Source organism: Odocoileus virginianus, chromosome 30 (genome assembly GCF_023699985.2).
Source record: "Odocoileus virginianus isolate 20LAN1187 ecotype Illinois chromosome 30, Ovbor_1.2, whole genome shotgun sequence".
In the NCBI taxonomy this organism is placed as follows: domain Eukaryota; kingdom Metazoa; phylum Chordata; class Mammalia; order Artiodactyla; family Cervidae; genus Odocoileus; species Odocoileus virginianus.
Window position 1 is genome coordinate 32,079,934 of NC_069703.1, and position 21,383 is coordinate 32,101,316.

At 46.8% G+C, this 21,383-nt stretch overlaps 1 protein-coding gene and 1 long non-coding RNA gene across 2 annotated transcripts; one reads left to right on the forward strand and one right to left on the reverse strand.

Moving 5' to 3' along the window:
- Window positions 1-261: 261 nt before the first annotated feature.
- Window positions 262-7,879, reverse strand: MUL1 (mitochondrial E3 ubiquitin protein ligase 1). The gene is made up of 4 exons (XM_020899175.2): window positions 7,641-7,879; window positions 4,180-4,267; window positions 3,409-3,529; window positions 262-2,123 (listed from the first exon to the last, which is right to left on the reverse strand). The coding sequence occupies exons 1-4, from the start codon at window positions 7,758-7,760 to the stop codon at window positions 1,385-1,387; spliced, it is 1,068 nt and encodes a 355-aa protein (XP_020754834.1). The 5' UTR covers window positions 7,761-7,879; the 3' UTR covers window positions 262-1,384.
- Window positions 7,880-7,898: 19 nt separating this feature from the next.
- On the forward strand, window positions 7,899-15,035 carry LOC139032208 (uncharacterized). The gene is made up of 2 exons (XR_011484731.1): window positions 7,899-11,303; window positions 12,478-15,035. It is a non-coding gene; the product is annotated as an uncharacterized lncRNA (long non-coding RNA).
- Window positions 15,036-21,383: the final 6,348 nt, after the last annotated feature.

Sequence of the window (21,383 nt, forward strand, 5' to 3'; positions counted from 1 at the left end):
AGAGCTCTTCAAAGACAGCTCTGGGCGAGGCCAGGCATGACCTGCAGGCACTGTTTCCGGGCTGCCCCGACACTCCACACACAGCCCCCCTCTTTCAGCATCACCAAGCTGCCCCCACCACGGGGAGCCCCAGACCTCCTTGCAGCCAAGGAAGGACAGAGGCCGCCAGGTCTCCAGTTCATCCTATCAAAACAGGACCCCATCCCTCCCAGGGAAGCATCAGCCTAGCCGTCAACTCCTGTTCAAAGCACAGGCTCCCAGTCGGTTATAAGGTGTTTTATTAGTGCTGTCCACACTGGACACTGCACAGAGCTGGTGTGAGCCCTGAGAGCGCCCCCCCGCCCCCGCCCCGGCACAAAGGGGAGTGGGGGCAAGGACACTCAGAGCCACTCAGAGCCAGGGAAGGGAGAGAAGAAGGTGCTGCGCATGGGACTTCAGCGACCTCGGCCACTCAGAGGCAGTGAGAGTGGCTCCCCACTTGTCTGCACTCACAGAGTTGACTGAGATGAGGGAGGGGTGGAGGGTGCTGAGAGGAGGGGCAGTGTGATGGCACTCGGGATGTGAGCCTTTCAGGGGCGGGGTTAGGGTTAGCCTGGACAAGGCCCTGGCCTCAAGATGCTGGCTGCTACTTTTCCTTGGTGGGAGCCTCCGTGAGAAGCTGAGAAAACTCAAGGCGGGGACAGCAGCATCCTTATTGCTTCCTTTGTGGCTTTCCAGCTCAGCCTAGGCAGAGAAAACCAGAGCCAGCCCTCAGCCGGTTCAGACTTCCGAGTCCCAAGTCAGGGCGGACACGTGCTCCCAGCGCCCTCTCTTTAGGTCCGGTGACCCCAGGAAGGCTGCAGCTAAGTGGCCCTGTCCTCACCGAGATGGAGGGCCACTGAACTGGCAGCATTCCAAGCGCCCCTGCCAGCGACCTGCCTCCTTTCTCCGACCAGAGTCCCGCCTGTCAGGCAGAGGGCAGATGCCGCATTCACTCCCTTTGATGCTGAAGCACCTGCGTACATGTGGGAGGCCGGCAGCGTAAGGGACGGGGGCACACAAGCAGTCTGGAGACTCTTCCACAGGGACCCACACCCCAGTCAGGGGAGCGGGGAGAAGACAACAGACAGAAAAGCTGGAGGCCACGGACTTTGGCGCTCGGGCAGTGGGCTCCTCTCAGCCACACACGGGCTCAGCTGGCTCCAGGGAAGGGACATGGCACCCCCGTGGCCCGTGCCAGGGCAGGGCATGGGGTTCTGTGCCTGTGCCCTGGGCTGGCAAAGGCCAACCCCACACTGGACAAAGGCGGCCTTCCGCGGCTGGCAGCGGCCCCGTCACTGCTCTTGTAAAGGCCCGGAGATGATAAACACCCCCGAAGCAGGGCGGAGTGTCCCCGTGCCCCACCTTAGCTGTTGTACAAGCGCACCACCCGGCTGATTTCCTGCCTGCAGATCGGGCACCGCCGGGGCTCAGGCAGCGCGCGGTAGCACTGGACGCAGGCGCACACGTGCCCACACTCCAGGAAGACGCACGACCGGAAGTTGCTCAGGCACACGACGCAGGCGCCCTTCGGGCCCTCCCGATCCTCCTCAGGACGGTCCTCCTCGGGACGGTCCTCCTCGGGATACGCGCGCTCCCGGAACTCCTCCTCCGGCCGCCGCCGCTCGCGCCGCCGCCGCAGGTACTGCTTCCGGAGGAGGAAGAAGAGGGTGGCGCAGGCGGCGAAGCCGAAGACCAGGGCCAGGACCTTCCAGAGCCGGACGCTGGACTCCTGCCGCTGCAGCAGGCTGTCGAAGTCCTGGCTGCTCAGGTAGTACTGCATGCCCGGCCCCTTGGGGGGCTGCAGGCGCACGCAGCTGTGGTCCAGGACCAGCTCGCCCACCCCCGTGAGCGGCGCCCCCACCTTCAGCATCTCCTCCGTCTCCTGGATGCCCTTGGGCCGCTCCCCGCTCAGGTAGTGGCCGAGGACGTCCGTGAAGGACGGCGTGGAGGGGTGGAAGTTCTCGTATACCGTCTCCAGGCCCAGGTCCACCGCATCCAGGGGCTTCAGCACGCGCACGGCCACGCCCGCGCAGTCCTCATGGGGCACCAGGTCAAAGGGCACCGTGTTGGTCCTCTGGTGAATGATCTTGGAATAGTCGTTCCTGCAGGAATGAGGACGCAAGATAAATCAGAGGACCACAAATACCGCACAGCCAGATGGGGGTGGAGACCACCTCAAGGCCAGGGCAGGATTAAGCGTGAAGGGAGGGCAAGAGAAGAGGACAACAAACATCACGCTCGTCCAGAGCCTCGGAAGAGGGAGGCGTAGGTCTTCCGGTTCTCTGGCCCTCAGTGGACACACTGCAACAGAGACCACCTCTACTCTTCATCTCCCTTTGCCCCCGTCAAAACACATAGATTTTTATCTTAAACTTCTCAAAAAACTTAAAAACAGAACTACCATATGTGACCCAGCAATCCCACTTCGGAGCCTGTATCCAAAAGAACTGAAATCTGGATCTGGAAGAGAGATCCATGCTCCCTGGTTCCCTGCTTACTCACAGCAGCCAGAACACAGAAACAACGTCAGTGGCTATCAATGAATGGACTTAAAAATGCGGTCCATACATACAACAAGATACCATTCAGCCTTTGAAAAAAAAAACAAAAAATAAAGAAAAAGGAAATCTCAGCACATGCGACATGGGTGAACCTGGAGGACGTGAAGCAAAGCAAACTGAGGCGGTCACAGGACAGAGACCGCAGGATCCCGTTTGCATGAAGTATCTAAAGTAGCCAAATTCATCGAAACAGAGTAAAACAGAGACTGCCAGGGGCTGCGGGAAGAAGGAAATGGGAGCTGATATTCACCGGGTGTAAGTTTCAGTTCTACAGGACCAGTGAGCGCGAAATCTGCTGTACCACCTGCACCTGTAGCTAGTGGTTCTGCACCGCGACACTTAAAATGTGTTAAAAGAGGACATGGCAGGTTAAGCATCCTTAGTAAAAATTAAAACTGAATTTTTAATTTTAATTTTTAAATTTTAATTGTAATTTTTACAATAAAAATTAAGATAAGACTCCAAAGCAGAACCCCCCGAGGATCAGCTGGAAAAATGGTACTGCATGTTACAGCGTGGAGCACTGAAAATCATCAATCCATGCCATCAACCCTTAGTGTGCACAGCTGCAGACTTCAGGTCCCCTACCCTGGAAATTCTATCTAGGCAGATCTGGAACAGAGGTCAGGAATCTGCATTTGGACAAGACGCCTAGGAGACTGCGGTGGCAGAGGTCCTCAGACCCGGCAAAAGAGTATCAGCGGCACTGAGACACTGGTCTCCGCCCTGTCTCAGGAAGAGCTTGAAGACGTGGAAACAGGGCCAGGACGTCAGCTTTTCAGCTGACCATCTGTGAGGTTTGGGCGCCTGGAGCAAGGATACGCACCAGAGGTGGGTTGTCCGGTTCCACACCATCTTGTGCTCCTGAAGCGTCAGCCGCTGAATCACCCCCTTGCAATTTTCCACAAACTGGCTGTTAAGCGTTTCTTTAACGGATCGAACGGCTCCTAAATGGAAACAAATTTTTTTATTTCTGAAGAACTATTCTGTCCTTTCCTTTAATGTTATTTAGATTTTGTTTTTAGTTTGAATTAGTTTAATTAATCAAAGTGATGACAATGTTATCACCAGTAGTTATGCTTTGTGGGCACTCTGCTGAGCAGTTTACATGGATCACATCATTTTAGTGTTATAACCACCCTGTAAAGTATATTTTGGGCTTCCCTGGTAGCTCAGACAATAAAGAATCTGCCTGCAATGCAGGAGACCTAGAGTTTGATCCCTGAATTGGGAAGATCCCCTGGAGAAGGGAACAGTTACCCACTCCAGTATTCTTGCCTGGAGAATTCCATGGACAGAGGAGCCTGGCAGGCTACAGTCAGTGGGTTGCAGAGTCAGACACAACTGAGGACCTTTCACTTTCAGATCAACTTCCACTTTCAAAGTGTATTTTACAGATGGGGCAGTGGAGGCTCGAAAGCTTGTGTAATTTCCTCAAAAACATACAGCAGTAACCCAGGTCTTCTGGACCCCAAAATCTAAGTTCTGAACCCCGACCCCAAGGCTACAAAAGGCTTACGTCAGTGTCAGCCAGGAAGATCTTTATCAAACTCTGAAAGCCTGAGTTATTTTTCATTTTACCCGTAAATAGACATACCTTCAATAACAGCATAAGGCACACACTTTCCTGGAGCTTCTGAAAGAATATTCTTTAAGTCTTCACCCAAGTGGATTCTTTTAGCTCCCTAAATGGAAACAACAGATTGGACTGACTGTTGAATACTGACATGCTCAATCAAACAAGTGAAGAAAGAAAAAGACTCTTTTTTTCACATTGAGAAAATAAGGGAACCAGGCAGGAAAGAGACTAAGGAGAGTCAGATTCCAAAGCTGTGTCCCAGAACTTTCACCATATAAACAGGAGTCTTCTTTCTGCCACCTCAAGTGGAGCTGCCACTTACACTCTATCTGCAGTGAACCAAACATACAGTCCTTTTCATTTTCACTTACTAAGATGAAAATATTAAAGGCACTAATCAATCTGCATACCATAAACTGAATGTAATTTGATCTCTTCTTGACAACACAGAACCATGCATCCGAAGAGTTTATGTGTAAAAGCACGTAAACTAGTGCCCAGTACATGGTAAGGGCTTGGGCAGTGGTTGGTATAATTATCACCAGGCCCCTGTCAGTTCATGCTCTGCATCAGACATTATAATAAAGCACTGCCTTTGCACTATAGGGCGTGGCTTTGTGAACCTGTGCTCAACATTACCCTACTTCTCCTACTTTTGCCTCCTTCCCTCTCATAAACAGGCGGGCACAGTCACCTCTGCCGCTGCCTTCCTCTCACAGTCCCCAGTTCTCCGTTCCTTCCTATTCTGATCGCAATCTGCTGTGCGTGGGAAACAATCAAGCCTGTTACTGCTGCATCAAAAGTAAGGTAAAATAAAACCCCTGAACATTTCCTGAACCAGGCACTCTGCTGGGGGCCAGGGATTCAGGGACGAATGAAGGAAACGGTTCCTGCTTTCAGGTATTTTCATCAACACCATCTTAAGGATACCAGACAAGTAACCTCAAAAGAGGTGGGTAGTACTGGATACGTATTAAGGTCCCTCGGCATTTAAGCTGTTGCTACCCAGTAAACAACAGGAGCAAGGTCAATAAGAATTATTACCCACGTACACTTCGAAGGTAATAAAAACAATGGGCAGTAACAACAACTCACACTCAAGTTTATTTACTCGTTTATTATCTGTCCCTCCCTCCACTGGACTGTAGATGTAGGAGGGCTAGGAGCCTACACCCTACCAACAGGACACCCTGCTGGTCTTGTTCACTGCTGTCCCCCTAGTGTCGAGATAGTGCCTGACCCATAGCAGGCACCAAATAAATATTTGCTGAAGAAATTAGTGAATAAATAAGCACTTAGATATACTACATTCCAGGCACTCTGGTAAGCACTTTAAATGCATAACACCATTTAATGCTCATACCATTCCTCTACAGTTAGACATTATCACCCCAATTACAGATAAGGAAACTGAGGCTCAGAGAGGTGAAGTGATTTGCTCAAAGTCACGTAAATAGTCAAGTATCCACCACAGGATAGTCTAAAAATTTTTTAGAAGGAAAGGAGATGAAATTCAGTCAGAAAGCCTGCGACTCAATCAAGCTTCAAGGCATCTATTGTGACTTTGGGCAACTTAATTTATTAGAGTCTGTTTCAAAACATGCAAAAAGTGAGGAAAACAATCTCAGGATTTTTACATGAATTAAATGAAACTTAAGGTGTGAAAGAATCCAGACAAGGGGCTGGCACACAGTAGGTGTGCAATAAATACGCATTTCCCTCACTATGAGAGATGTAAAAGGGTAAGACACAAACCCTACTCGGAAAGTTTTGTAATCGGATCAAGAAAACAGAGCCTAAGATATTAGGAGTTCCAAGTGTTTTCCCAGGCAGTCACTACTTATTTCATCCTCATTGAGGAATTAATTGGCAAAGCTTTTAAAGTCACCCAAAGATGGATCCTGGAGCACTCACTGCTTCAAAGGATCCCATCTCTAGCCAACCTGATGGCAGTGTGATTTCTGATTCAGAGTCAGAAACTGAAGTATCAATTACAACCATAGCCAATCATTTCAGAAGTAATTTAATTAAGCAGACAAGAAGGCAGCTGGACTCTCACCAGGCTGTGATTCACACCCCAAATTCAACTCCCGGGTAACTAGGTGCATTCCAAAACTCACACACTTGTTTCTAAGCTCTCAACACAAATTATCTGATGATAATGAAGCGTGTCAGGTTGAGGCATCCATCTTCCAAATAAATGTCAAATTAAGCCCTGCTGTATTATGAAATTTCAGCCAGGACTTCCCTGGTGGTCCAGTGGTTAAGAATCCACCTGCCAACGCAGGGGACACAGTTCGATCCCTTATCCAGGAAGATTCCCACATGCCTCGAGGCAACTAAGCCATGTGCTCTAGAGCCTGTGCTCTGCAACTAAAGAAGCCACTGCAATGACAAGCCTGCACACTGGAACTAGAGGGTAGCCCCTGCTGGCCACAACTAGAGAAAGCCTGGCACGGCATCGAAGAAATTAATCTGTTTTAAAAAAGAAATTTCACCCAAAACAAATCCACAAATATTTACTGAGTGTCTACTCTCTGCTAAGCATTGAGTTAGAATCTAGAAGGAAGGAAGGATAAGATTCCGTTTCTGACCTAATGAGGTTCATCTGTCATGAGGCGCTCACACATTCATAATAGAGCAATGTGGTCAACCAAAAAAAAAAAAAAATTCTACACTCTGAATCAAAAGACCTAAATTTAAGCTCCAAACTGACACTGTACAGTCCTTTCCTCCAAGTTTCGATTTCTTGATTGGCAGTCTGGAGGTATTATTTCATCTACCTCAAATTACTGTGAAGCAGAACTAAAACCAAGACAGGAATATGTTGTGTAAATCGTCAGGTGCTGCATTAGGCAAGTGGGCAGTATTTTTTAAATGGCCATACAGTAAAAAGGCAGAGTATGCAGAAGCAAGGCGTGAGTGGTCACCTAAAGGGTAAATATGCTCTCCCCTCCCAGGCACCTGCACGCTCGCCTCGAATCCTCCTGGACTCTGCTCAACTGGACCCTGTTTAAAAGAGCAAACCTCCCTTTCTCCAGCATTCTCATTTCCTCTCTTCCCTGCACTAGGCTGTCGTTTTTAGCCTCACGTCTCCCAACACCTGACTGACTGATTTACTGTCTGTCTGGTTGAACTAGAATGCACTCTCCACGAGGGCAGAAATTTGTCTGTTTCACCCAGGCTCGGCGCCTGGAGCATAGCAAGTGTTCAATAAAGATTTTTTTCGTCAATAAAGTGATGAAGTCAAGGTTTATTCTGAGTAACGAGAGGGACTTGGGAGAAAGGAGGAAGGCAAGAAGCTATCACGGGACCCGACTCTGATCCTGGCTCCAGGGTGCCGGGTGACGCCCTCCCAGGGCCTGGTTCCCCGCTGGGGTCTTTCCCCGAGGGTGGACCGGCCCACGGCGGGTCGGGGGGGCTCACCGTTCCCCCGGGGCGGCGTGCCCGGCTGAGGCCGGGCCGGCTCGGGCACTGACCTTGAGCTCCTGGGCGACCTGGGCCTTCTGCCGGTACACGGAGTACAGGAAGGCGGTGACCACGGAGCTGGTGCCCAGGAGGATGAACTGGCTCAGCGAGGGCCGCCCTCCGCTCTCCATGGCTGTGCCGAGCCCTGGCGAAGCCGCCCCGCTCGAACGACCCCTAGCCCCTCAGCTTCCCGCCACCCGGAACCACACCCCCAGAGACGGCTCCTCCCGGAAGCCCGCGGCCAGCCTCCCGCCGAGCGCACAGGACCCGGAACCGGAAGTTGATCGGGGTGGGGCGGGCACAACAGACCGGAAGGTGCTGTTGCCAGGGTGATGCACAGGCATCAGCTGCTTCTGGGGGAGTCAAGGCTCCAGGAGTTGGGAGTGCAGAATGGTTTGCGGAACCTGAGTGATCTCTCGTCTCTCCGCGACCCGTTCGACTCTGGCCGTAGTTGTATCGCTTGCGGTGCCACGGTTTCACGCCTTCTGCTTTCCTGGGGTTATTATTATTGCAGGCGTTGTTCGATGACTCCGCCATTGGTTTGGGAGGAAAGAACGTCTAGTAAGCACTTAAGGGGAGTATGCATTTAAGCTTCAGGGTCTTGGCTTTTATTCTTCCGTTTTACACGTGAGAAGACAGGCCAGAGAGGTTAGGGGATGTGCTCAAAGTCACACTGCTACTGGAGAGGGATTTACCGGACTGCACAGCTTATTCGGAGAAGGCAATGGCAGCCCACTCCAGTACTCTTGCCTGGAAAATCCCATGTTCGGAGGAGCCTGGTGGGCTGCAGTCCATGGGGTCGCTAAGAGTCGGACACGACTTGAGTGACTTCACTTTACTCTTCACTTTCATGCATTGGAGAAGGAAATGGCAACCCACTCCAGTGTTCTTGCCTGGAGAATCCCAGGGACGGGGGAGCCTGCTGGGCTGCCGTCTATGGGGTCGCCCAGAGTCGGACATGAGAGAAGCGACTTAGTAGCAGCAGCAGCACAGTTTATTACCGCCAAGACGGCAGATTATATCACTAACTTCTTCATCTGCCATCACCACACATAACAACTTACTTTACTAATTTATAATTACAGCTACAACTGTTGTTTTCCAGTAGTCATGTATGGATGTGAGAGTTGGACTATAACGAAAGCTGAATGCCGAAGAATTGATGCTTTTGAACTGTGGTGTTGGAGAAGACTCTTGAGAGTCCCTTGGACTGCAAGGAGATCCAATCAGTCCATCCTAAAGGAAATTAGTCCTGAATATTCATTGGAAGGACTGATGCTGAAGCTGGAACTCCAATACTTTGGTCACCTGATGTGAAGAACTGACTCATTCGAAAAGACCCTGATGCTGAGGAAGATTGAAGGCGGGAGGAGAAGGAGGCAAAAGAGAGTGAGATGGTTGGATGGCATCACTGACTCAATGGACCTGAGTTTGAGTAAACTCCAGGAGTTGGTGATGGACAGGGAGGCCTGGCGCACTGCAGTCCATCGTGTCGCAAAGAGTCGGACACGACTGAGCGACTGAACTGAACTGAATGGTGACAAAAAGTTTTACCAACATCAAACCACTTAATCCTCACTGCACAGTTATAGAGCAGATTTCAAAATGTTTTCTGATCTGTACAGCAGCAATTCAATATGTTTGCAGATTATACTCCACATAGGTTATTACAAGATAATGCCTATAATTCCCTGTGCTATACAGTATACCCTCGTTGCTTATCTATTTTGTATTTGGTGCTTTGTATCAGTTAATCACATAACCCCTATTTTGTCTCACCCAACATCCCTCTCCCCTTTGGTAACCACAAGTGTATTTTCTACATCTCTGAGTCTGTTTCTGTTTTGCACGTACATTTGATTTGTGTTGTTTTTAGATTCCACATACAAATGATATCTTACAGAATTTGCCTTTCCCTGTCTGACTCATTTCACTAAGCGTAATATTCTCTAGGTCCATCCAAGTGGCTGCAAATGGCAGTGTTTCAGCCTTTTTTTAATGACTGAGTGAAATATCACAGCTTCTTAATCCACGCATCTGTTGCTAGGCACTCGGATTGCTTCCATGTCTTGACTATTGTAAATATTGCTGCTATGAACATTGAGGTGTATTTATCTTTTCAAATTAGTGTTTTTGTTTTTTCCAGATATATATCCTGGAGTGGGATTGCTGGATAACTTTATTTTTAATTTTTTAAGGAGGCTGCAAACTATTTTCCACAGTGACCGTACCAATTTACATTCCCACCAACAGTGTACAAGAGTTCCCTTTTCTCCACATTTTCTCCAACATTTGTTATTTGTAGACTTTTGATGATACTCATTCTGACAGGTGTGAGGTGATATGATTGTTGTTTTGATTTTCATTTCTCTAATAATTAGTGGTGTGGAGCATCTTTTCATGTGCCTGTTAGCCATCTGTATGTCTTCTTTGGAAAAATGGCTATACAAGTCTTCTGCCCATTTTTTGATTAGGTAGTTGTTGTTGATGATATTGTATATTGATATTGTTATATGAACTGTTTGTATATTTTAGATATTAACCTCTTGTCAGTCATATCATTTAAAAATAGTTTCTCCCATTCCATAGATTGTCTTTTTATTTTGTCAATGGTTTTCTTTGCTGTGCACAAGTTTAAAGTTTAATTAGGCCCCAATTGTTAATTTGGGGGTTTATTTCTGTTGCCTTAGGAGACTTGTCCAAGAAAATAGCGCCACACTATGTCAGTGAATGTCCTATCAGTGTTCCCGTCTAAGAGTTTTATGATTCTCATTCTTTTTTTCCCCATTTTTTAAAATTTATTTTTTTTGTTGTTGAAGGATAATTGATTTAAAAATTTTGTTGTTTTCTGTCAAACCTCGACATGAATCTACCATAGGTATACATATATCCCTGCCCTTTTGAGCCTCCCTCCCATCTCCAGCCCCACCCCACCCCTCTAGATGATCCAGGTTCTCATTCTTACGCTTAGGTCTTTAAACCATTTGAGTGGATGTTTGCATATGGTGTGGCTTGCGTGCCTGCTCAGTTGCTCAGTCAAGTTCTACTCTTTTGTGACCCTATGGGCTGTAGCTGGCCAGGTGGAGAAGGGAGTGTCCAACAGCAGATTTCTTTTTTTAAACTAAATGGTAGTTGATTTACAGTGCTTCCGGTGTACAGCAGAGTGATTCAGTTATACGTATGTATCCACATGTGTTCAGTTATACGAATTTATCTATTCAGTTACACGTGTATCGGTTCTTTTTCAGATTCTTTTACATTATAGGTTATTACAAGATGTTGAATGTAGTTCCCAGTGCTAGGTCCTTCTCATTTATCTATTTTATGTAGAATAGTGTGTATCTGTTAATCCCTCTTCCTAATTTCTCTCTCCCCCACCTTTCCCCTTTGCTAACCATAAGTTTGTGCTCTATGAAAGATTGTCATTCTTAAAGCAGGTTGGTCTTAAATAGCTCTGCCTTTTTTTTTTTTCTGCCAAAGGCTGAAATCCTTCAGTAGCCGGGCTGAACTACTGCGACATTTTGAAATTCCATCATGTGGACCTTGTTAGGAGTGATGGACGACGGGCACTTTCAGCTGCAGCCAGATGTCCCGAGGGCGCCATTCTCAGCTCAGCGTGACTGTCCTCATTGAATCACAAGTTAAAGTGGAGCCTCTGACTTAGAGAAAGTGAGGTGAGTTCCCAAGAGGAAAGTGAGGTACCCAGCAGAGAATCTAGGAGGAGCAACTGGAAGGGGAGGGGTTTACTAAGGACAGTGCCACCGCTGGAAGCATTTCACAAAATTCCTGAGTTCCCCGTGAGTCCCCGGGTCAATGCCCTCTCAGGCACTCCATTCCAGTAAGACACTTGGCAGGGTCCAGGCACCAGACAGATTTGGAAGATTAGGCCTCCTGTGCTAATGCTGCCACATAGATGTGCCGAAGGAAATTTTTAAAAGGTTAACAATCACAGCAGGTCCTCACTCGCTTTCCTTACAGAGCTTTCCCATGGGAGAGCCCTTAACTTAATCATTATTAGGAATTATCAAGTGTCAGCATACTTTTAATGAGCATTTAACCCATGGAGTGTACTCCCCCAGACACAGCGGAATGCAGGGGTACGATGCAAAATATGCCCCCTGACCTCAGGCAGAGTGTCGGGGAGACCTTTTTCTTTTTATAATGAGGTAAACTCCATCCCATCCCCAGGTGGCCACACAGCTGTTTTCTGCCCCTGTGAGTCTGCACCTTCTAAAAGTGCATGTAAATAGCACCACGTGGTATGCACTCTCTCTTCTCTGGCTTCTTTCCTCAGAATAATTATTTTGACATTTATCCATATTACTGAGTGTCAGTAGCAGTTTATGCCTGCTTTCTTCCTGAATAATGTTCCATTGTGTAAATACGCCACAGTCTGTTTACTCGGTAACCTGTTGACGGACATTTGAGTTGTTTCCAGTTTTAACTGTCACCAGTAAAGCTGCTCTGAACACGTATGTCTAAGTCTTTGTGCAGACGGATGCTTTTGTTTCTCTTGGGTAAAGTCCTCGGACAGGGATGGCTGGGTCATACGTCAGATATATGTTTAACTTCTTAAGAAACTACCCAGAAGTTCCCAAAAACAGTCGTACCATTTTACATTCCCACCAGCAGTGGGTGAGAATCCCAAAGCTTTCACATCCTCAACAATATCTGGTATACTCAGCCTTTTGATTGTAAACATCCTGATACAGTAGTCCCCAACCTTTTTGGCACCAGGGACCAGTTTCGTGGAAAACAATTTTTCCACAGACCCAGGAGGGAGGATGGTTTCAGGATGATTCAAACGCATTACATTTATTGTGCACTTTATTTCTATTATTATTACAGTCCATGGAATTCTCCAGGCCAGAATACTGGAGTGAGTAGCCATTCCCTTTGCCGGAGGATCATCCCAACCCAGGGATCAAACCCACATCTCAACATTGTGGGCAGATTCTTTACCAGCTGAGCCACCAGGGAAACCCAAGAATACTGGAGTGGGTTGCCTATCCCTTTTCCAGCGGATATTCCCAACCCAGGAATTGAACTGGCGTCTCCTGCATTGTAGGTGGATTCTTTACCAACTGAGCTATCAGGGAAGCCCATTATTATGTACAAAAAAGATCTTCATGACCCAGATAATCACGATGGTGTGATCACTCGCCTAGAGCCAGACATCCTGGAATGTGAAGTCAAGTAGGTCTTACAAAGCATCACTACGAACAGAGCTAGTGGAGGTGATGGAATTCCAGTTGAGCTATTTCAAATCCTAAAAGATGATGCTGTGAAAGTGCTGCACTCAATATGCCAGCAAATTTGGAAAATTCAGCAGTGGCCACAGGACTGGAAAAGGTCAGTTTTCATTCCAATCCCAAAGAAAGGCAATGTCAAAGAATGCTCAAACTACCACACAGTTGCACTCATCTCACACACTAGTAAAGTAATGTTCAAAATTCTCCAAGCCAGGCTTCAATAATACGTGAACCGAGAACTTCCAGATGTTCAAGCTGGTTTTAGAAAAGGCAGAGGAACCCGAGATCAAATTGCCAACATCCGCTGAATCATCAAAAAAGCAAAAAAGTTCCAGAAAAACAACTATTTCTGCTTTATTGACTATGCCAAAGCCTTGACTGTGTTGATCACAATAAACTGTGGAAAATTCTGAAAGAGATGGGAATACCAGACTACCTGACCTGCCTCCTGAGAAACCTGTATGCAGGTCAGGAAGCAACAGTTAGAACTGGACATGGAACAACAGACTGGTTCCAAATAGGAAAAGGAGTACATCAAGGCTGTATATTGTCACCCTGCTCATTTAACTTATTTGCAGAGTACATCATGAGAAATGCTGGGCTGGATGAAGCACAAACTGGAATCAAGATTTGGGAGAAATATCAATAACCTCAGATATGCAGATGACACCACCCTATGGCAGAAAGTGAAGAAGAACTAAAGAGCCTCTTGATGAAAGTGAAAGAGGAGAGTGAAAAAGTTGGCTTAAAGCTCAACATTCAGAAAACTAAGATCATGGCATCTGGTCCCATCACTTCATGGCAAATAGATGGGGACACAGTGGAAACAGTGGCTGACTATTTTGCAGGGGGTGGGGCTCCAAAATCACTGCAGATGGTGACTGCAGCCATGAAATTAAAAGACACTTACTCCTTGGAAGAAAAGTTATGACCAACCTAGACAGTGTATTAAAAAGCAGAGACATGACTTTACCAACAAAGGTTTGTATGGTCAAGGCTATGGTTTCTCCGGTAGTCATGTATGGATGTGAGAGTTGGACTATAAAGGAAACTGAGCACTGAAGAATTGATATTTTTGAACTGTGGTGTTGGAGAAGACCCTTGAGAGTCCCTTGGACTGCAAGGAGATCCAACCAGTCCATCCTAAAGGAGATCAGTCCTGGGTGTTCATTGGAAAGACTGATGTTGAAGCTGAAACTCCAATACTTTGGCCACCTGATGCAAAGAACTGACTCATTTGAAAAGACCCTGATGCTGGGAAAGATTGAGGGCAGGAGGAAAAGGGGATGACAGAGGATGAGATGGCTGGATGGCATCACGGACTCAATGGACATGAGTTTGGGTGGACTCAGGGAGTTGGTGATGAACAGGGAGGCCTGGCGTGCTGCAGTTTATGGGGTTGCAAAGAGTCAGACACGACTGAGCGACTGAAATGATACTAATATTGATTATTATTACATGGTGATGTATAATGAAATAGACCACTCACCATAATTCAGAATCTGACAGGATGCAGAACTCAGGTAGTAATGTGTGATGGGGAGCAGCTATACATACAAATGAAGCTTCCCTTGCTAGCCTCCTGCTTACCCCCTGCTGTGTGGCCCAGTTCCTAACAGGCAGTGGACCAATACCATTCCATGGTCCAGGGTTTGGGGACCCCTCTTCTAGTAGGTGTGTAATGACATCTCATCATGGTTTTAATTTGCATTTTTCTAATAATTAACTATCAGACATCTTTTATGTGCTTGCTTGCCACCCACATATTTTTGCGAGGGAAGCATCTGCTCAAATCTTTTCCCTATTTTTTAAATTAAGTTGTTTGCTAATTATTGAGCATTCTTTGTATATTTTGGATACAAGTACCTTACAAAATATGTGATTTGCAAACATTTTCTTCAGTATTGTGGCTTGACTTCTCATTCTCTTTGTCTTTTGAAGAGCAGAAGTGCTTGATTTTTATGAAATCCAGTTTGTCAATTTTTTTTAATGTATCATGCTTTCAATATTGCATTAAGAATTCTTTGCCTAATCTAAGACCACAGTCATTTTTCTCCTAGGTTTTCTCCCAAAAGTTTGATAGTTTTAGATCTGTGATCCATCTTATTTTTTTCCCAGTTTTCTTGAGAAATAAAACATCCATCACTGTGTAAGTTTAAGGTATAGAGCATGATGATTTGATTTACATATACTGTGAAATGATGACCACAATAGATTTAGTTAACATCCATCATCTCATATAGATATTAAATAAGTTTTTAAAAAATTATCTGTGTGATGAGAACTGTTAAGATCTGCTGTCTTAACCACTGTCTATCACACAAGTTAAGTTTTGTACGTGGTGTGCCAAGCACCACCCTTTCCAGCCATTCTCCCAGCTGCCTAGGAACTGGTTAGGTACTTTCTTTTTTTAAGGCCATGCGGAGTGGCAGGTGGGATTTTAGTTCCCCAACCACAGATCAAACCTGTGTCCTCGGCATTGGGAGCACCAAGTCTTAACCACTGGACTGCCAGGGAAGTCTCATTAGGCATTATTTTCATCCCCATTTTACAGATGGGGATCACTGAGGTGAAGCTGCAGCTTACGCAATTTTATCTTTCTCCAGACCTCCATGCGCAAGCACTGAACTCTACTGACTTTTACCTCGTTCATGTTGTTTGGCCCTAGAAACAACCTGGTGATTGGTGGGAGTCATTTCCCACCCTGAATCACACACATTACTCCTATTCGAAGAGTTAGTCAAGAACAATACATCTGGTAAACTAGCCTAGAAGACAGAATTCCACCAAGGAAAAGGGAAACAACCTGTAAAATAATCTCTAAGGGCCCTTCACCTCCCTATCTCTGTCTCTGGAATTTCCCCGGGAACAGGTGCAGTCAGGGCTGCAGTGGATACGTTCAGCCACAGCGGGGCACCAAGAGCACGGAATGCAGAAGGCAATCAGCAAGCGACAAGGGCCAGGGCCTAGAGAAGGGAGATGGAGGAATAACGGCCAGGTCCTAAGATTTAAAGGGAACCCTGAGGCTAACTGTGGCGCCACACGGGGCTGTATCAGGGGCCCAAGTAAGCCCTAGGCCTTGTGACTACCTCTACCTCCAGCCCCACCTGGGAAATGCCGAATCCTCCTCCCTTCACCCCCATCCCTCTCCCCTCCCACCCCCCATTCACCCACCCTTAACACCCACCCACCCTTAATTATTAATAGCAGCTGTTTCTCAGTGTATTAGAACAGGATGACTCAATTCAGGCTTGGGAGTCAGGTGCTAGGAGTCTTCCATCAGCTCTTTGGTTTACTAACCACGTGCTTGCTGTCAAGTCCAGCACCTACCTGAGTCTCAGTTTCTCGTCTGTAAAATGGGAAAATAGGAGTAGATGATTCCCCTGGTGTCTTCCAGCAGGAGTTCTATGGACCATAAAGAAGACTGAGCACTGAAGAATTGATGCTTTTGAACTGTGGTGTTGTAAAAGACTTTTGAGAGTCCCTTGGACTACAGGGAGATCCAACCAGTCCATCCTAAAGGAGATCAGTACTGAATATTCATTGGAAGGACTGATGCTGAAACTAAAGCTCCAATACTTTGATCACCTGATGCAGAGAGCTGACTCATTGAAAAAGACCCTGATACTGGGAAAGACTGAAGGCAGAAGGAGGAGATGACAGAGGATGAGATGGTTGGATGGCATCACCGACTCGATGGACATGAGTTTGAGAAAACTCCGAGAGATAGTGAAGGACAGGGAAGCTTGGCATGCTGCAGTCCATGGGGGTCACAAAGAGTCGGACTCGACTGAGCGACTGAACAACTGCTGAAAAGCAAATATTACTGCTCAGACAGGGTTTCCTAGGTGGCTCAGTGGTAAAGAATGTGCCTGCAATGCTGGCAACACAGGACCTCTGGGTTCAGTCCCTGGGTTGGGAAGATCCTTTGGAGGAGAGCATGGCAACCCACTCCAGTATTCTTGCCCAAAGAATTCCATGAACAGAGGAGCCTGGTGGGCTACAGTCCATGGGTCACAAAAAGCTGGACACAACTGAAGAGGCTGAGCACACGTGCACGCACACAGCACACAGGTTTACACAATATAGAAGTTTGCAGGAGAGAAACATTCCCCATAGGCTCAATGAGTAGGGAATGTCTATAGTAGTGACAATTACTGAACTATCTACCATGCGCCAGGCACTGGGCTAAGTATTTTACATAGAAAATCATAAGTCTTTGATTCAAAGGCATTTTAAGGATCATCCTACAATACCTGTAACCATATATTTGTCTGTATAATTACTCACTCAAGGCCCATCTCCCCTGCTAACCTCTAAGCTGAATGACCCCAGGAGTATTTCTGTCTTGTTAACTGCTGCATCCTCAGTATTTAGCCCAGCACCTAGTATATAGTAGGTACTCAATAAATACTTGTTGAATAAATAAACAAACTCAATCCAAACTCACTCGCAATAGGAGAAGCCTTTCTACGTTGACCCAGAGATGGTCATCCAGTCTTTGCTTGAATGGTTTCCCTTGCCACTGGTTCTACTTTCTTGAGCTTTTGTCCATTTTGAGAGAGAGGCTGAATATAGAGTCCTGCACACCTCAGCAACATCGTTTGAGTTCAGCAAGTCATTAGCTACCTGATTCTGATGAAGGAAAGAAATTTGGTGGCTAGAAAGGGTATAGGGTCAAATGAAGAGCTTTTCCTAGAGGTGGAAGGGAATTGTCTATGTGCGAGGCAGATGGGATGGAACCTAGAACAGACTGTGGACACTGGGGGGGAAGGGACAAACATAGGACCCACTGTGGGACCTTGTGCGGCAGGGTGGCCGACCTTGTCTCAGTCCCAGCCAGTCGTGATGGTCTCCTCCTCCTTGCCAGGGACTGGCTTGGGAGTGAACACCTGGTATACTTCTGACCAATGAGCTGGGACAGAAGGTCTGCAGAAGGGCTTCAGGGAAGTCCTCTCTTAAGAAGCACAGACTAAAAGAGATGGTCCTTTTTATTCCCCTGACAAATGCAGGAGTTAGCACTACTGTCAGGCACAGCTGGTTCTGGTACCATTAGTTTCAAGAAAAATTCTGGAATTTGAGTCTCATGGATTGCCTTGGCTCACATATTCATCCCTGAGCTCACCACTGAAGCCAGGGGAGGCAAAACACCTGCTAGTCAAGAAGAGAGCAAAAAAACTGGCTTGAAACTCAACATTAAATAAACTAAGATCATGGCATCCAATCCCATCATTTCATGGCAGATAGAAGGGGGGAAAGTGGAAATGGTGACAGATTTTATTTTCTTGGGCTCCAAAATCACTGCAGACAATGACTGCAGCCATGAAATTAAAAGACCCTTGCTCCTTGGAAGGAAAGCTATGACCAACCTAGACAGCATACTAAAACAGCGGAGACATCACTTTTCCCACAAAGGTCCCTATAAGTCAATGCTATGGCTTTTCCAGTAGTCATATACAGATGTGAGGGTTGGACCAAAAAGAAGCCTGAGCACTGAAGAACTGATGCTTTTCAATTGTGGTGCCAGAGAAGATTCTTGAGAGTCCCTTGGACAGCAAGGAGATCAAACCAGTCAATCCTAAAGGAAATCAACCCTAAATATTCATTGGAAGGACTGATGCTGAAGCTCCAATACTTTGGCCACCCAGTGTGAAGAGCCAGCTCATTGGAAAAGACCCTGATGCTTGGAGAGATTGAAAGCAAAAGGAGAAGAGGGCAGCAGAGGATGAGATGTTAGATAGTATCACCCGCTCACTGGACATGAATTTAAGCAAACTCAGAGAGATGGTGGAGGACAGAGGAGCCTGGCATTCTACAGTCTATGAGGTTGCAAAGAGTCAGACATGACTTAGCAACTGAACAATAATAGCAAGCCAAGAAGAAATGACACACCCGCTACTAGACATGTACAAGGAGATGGGAGCCCAGAGATCAAGGTGCAGTTCAGTTCAATCCAACAGATAACAGCTGAGTGCCTTCTATGTAACAAGCACTCTTCTGGGCGCTGTTACCTAAGGAAGGAGGAATGACTTCTTAACATCCATTCTACCAACCATAAGACAAGTTAGAGAGACAGGAGCTCTGAGATTACAAATGATATCTGAACAAGTTATAATGAACACAGTCATGCTCCCTAATTTGTGGCTTGTGTTACAACCTAGCCAGTTGTTGGCAGTTGTGAAATGGGCCACAGTTTACTTTCTTAGCCTAGAAACCTACTGACATTGACCCAGTTGTCTGTGTTCTTCAGGCTATGCCCATTAGTATTTAAATATATGTGGCTAATTTGACCAAGTGATATGTTTCTAGCTTGTAATGACAAAATATAAGCAGAGTTTTTATTAGCCAATAATTCATTCAGTTACAAGTCATTGAAACTCAACTCAGGCTAAAGACCAAGGTGCACCCAGGAGTAGTCTAGGGTACAAGTTTAAAGGTACTCATTCTCAGGAGCATACAAGCAAGCCTGCCTTGCTGCACTCCTGGTCAGACCCAATTGAAACTAGCTTAAGCCAAAATAGAAAATTATAGGCTGAATATTCTAAGCAGAAGAAGCACGTGGTGAAGCTGGTCTCTAGGACACATGGATCCAGGGCTCAAATGCACCAGCATTTGCTAATTCTCTCCTTTTCTCCGCTTCCTCTTTCCCTTCTCCTTTCTACTGCTTTTCTCTGCCTTTTCGCTTCCGTCTCTCACCACCATTAATCTTTCTCTTTTCAGTTAGATCACAGTTGCAAGCAGCATTAGGCTAAGGTCTTCATTTTGCAAGAAAAACTGGCACAGGTGAGGCGAAGGAGGGGACCTTGAAGGAAAAAAAATCTCAGGGAAGACTTCCCATTGGCTATCCTGGGTCATATGTCTGTGCTTGGACCAATCACTGTGACCAAGGATAATATAATTGCCCAATCTGGGACATGTGCTCACCCCTGTGGTCTAGAGGCTGAAAGTTGGGACCACAAGAGAGGAGGGTCTGGTGGGCAGACAAAGACAACTCTTAGTATTTTAAATCTGAGACATTCTAGTCTTTGTTATTTTTCTATTGAAACAATTATTTTTAAACAACACAGCTTGATAACCTGAGGTTTCTAAAAATTGCACCAACTGACTTACAGAAAAATAGATTCCACCCTGGATCAGGAAAAGGTAGTGGCGAAAAAGATTGAAAAGATACATTAGAGCCAGATCATGGAGGTCTTTTCATTATTTCAGTAAATCTGTGTCCAAAGCCTTAGGTACCAGGAACTGTGGAGTTTGAACTAGCTTCTGTAAGCAGCAAGGCGCTTTTGAGCAGAGGCATATCAGAATAAAAGAAACTGCTCAAAAGTCACCAAATGATGTGACCGTCAGCTGTCAAGGCTGGAAGAGAAATAACACACCCATGTGCTAGAAAAGACTGCAGATAAATCTCTGGCTCAAATCTGAAAGAGACAAGGCTGGGAAAGACCACTAAAGGCAACCCATCAGCTGAAAAAGCGAAGTATCTTCAGCATTTACCACCCAGCAATCCCTTGGTCTGTGAGCAACTTGGAACTCGTTGCTTTCACGGCCTTGAGTTTGCAGCCCACAGGCTGAAAGCCTTGCAGTAAACTCATCTTTCTGTTTTGTTGTATTTAGCAGACAGACTTTGGTTTGTCCATAATGGATACACTGAAAGATCATCAGCCCTGACAGTATGTAGTAGTACAACCATGCTGACGAGGATGCTGAGGCTCTAAGGGGGCCACAGAGCCAGAAAGTGATGGAGCCTGGATGTGAAGTGAACCCAGGCAGTGCCACTCCAGAACCCGTTCTCTTTAACTCAACTGCCGCCCAGTGCAGAGAAGCCCCTCAAAATCCTTCTATCTGGAACCATGTGCTGCGCTGTGCTTAGTCGCTCAGTCGTGTCCGACTCTGTGACCCCGTGGACTGTAGCCCGCCAGGCTCCTCTGTCCATGGGATTCTCCAGGCAAGAACACTGGAGTGGGTTCCCATGCCCTCCTCCAGGGGATCTTCCTGATGCAGGGATCGAACCCAGGTCTCCCGCACTGCAGGCCGATCCGTTACCCTCTGAGCCACCAGGCCAACAATACTGGAGTGGGCAACTGTTCCTTCTCCAGGGGATCCTCCCTACGCGGGAATTAAACCTGGTGTCTCTAACGGGAAAGCCTGCACTTCTTCAGGGAGGAAATATGAGCAGGAGTCCAAGGCCAGGAAGATTCTCTCAGGTCTCAGGCTCAGCTCCTAATGAATATTGACAGGGGAAAAAAGAGAAATCTCATTATTCCTTGATTCTAAGACATACTATCAATTTAATTGGAAGTAGGGAAAGAAAGGGTCTCCCTGGGGGCTCAGCAGTAAAGGACCCACCTGCCAATGCAAGACACTCAAGTTCAGTCCCTGGGTCGGGAAGATCCCCTGGAGAAGGAAATGGCAACCCACTCCAGTATTCTTGCCTGGAGAAGCCCATGGACAGAGGAGCCTGGCTGGCTACAGTCCATGGGGTCACAAAAGAGTCAGACAGGG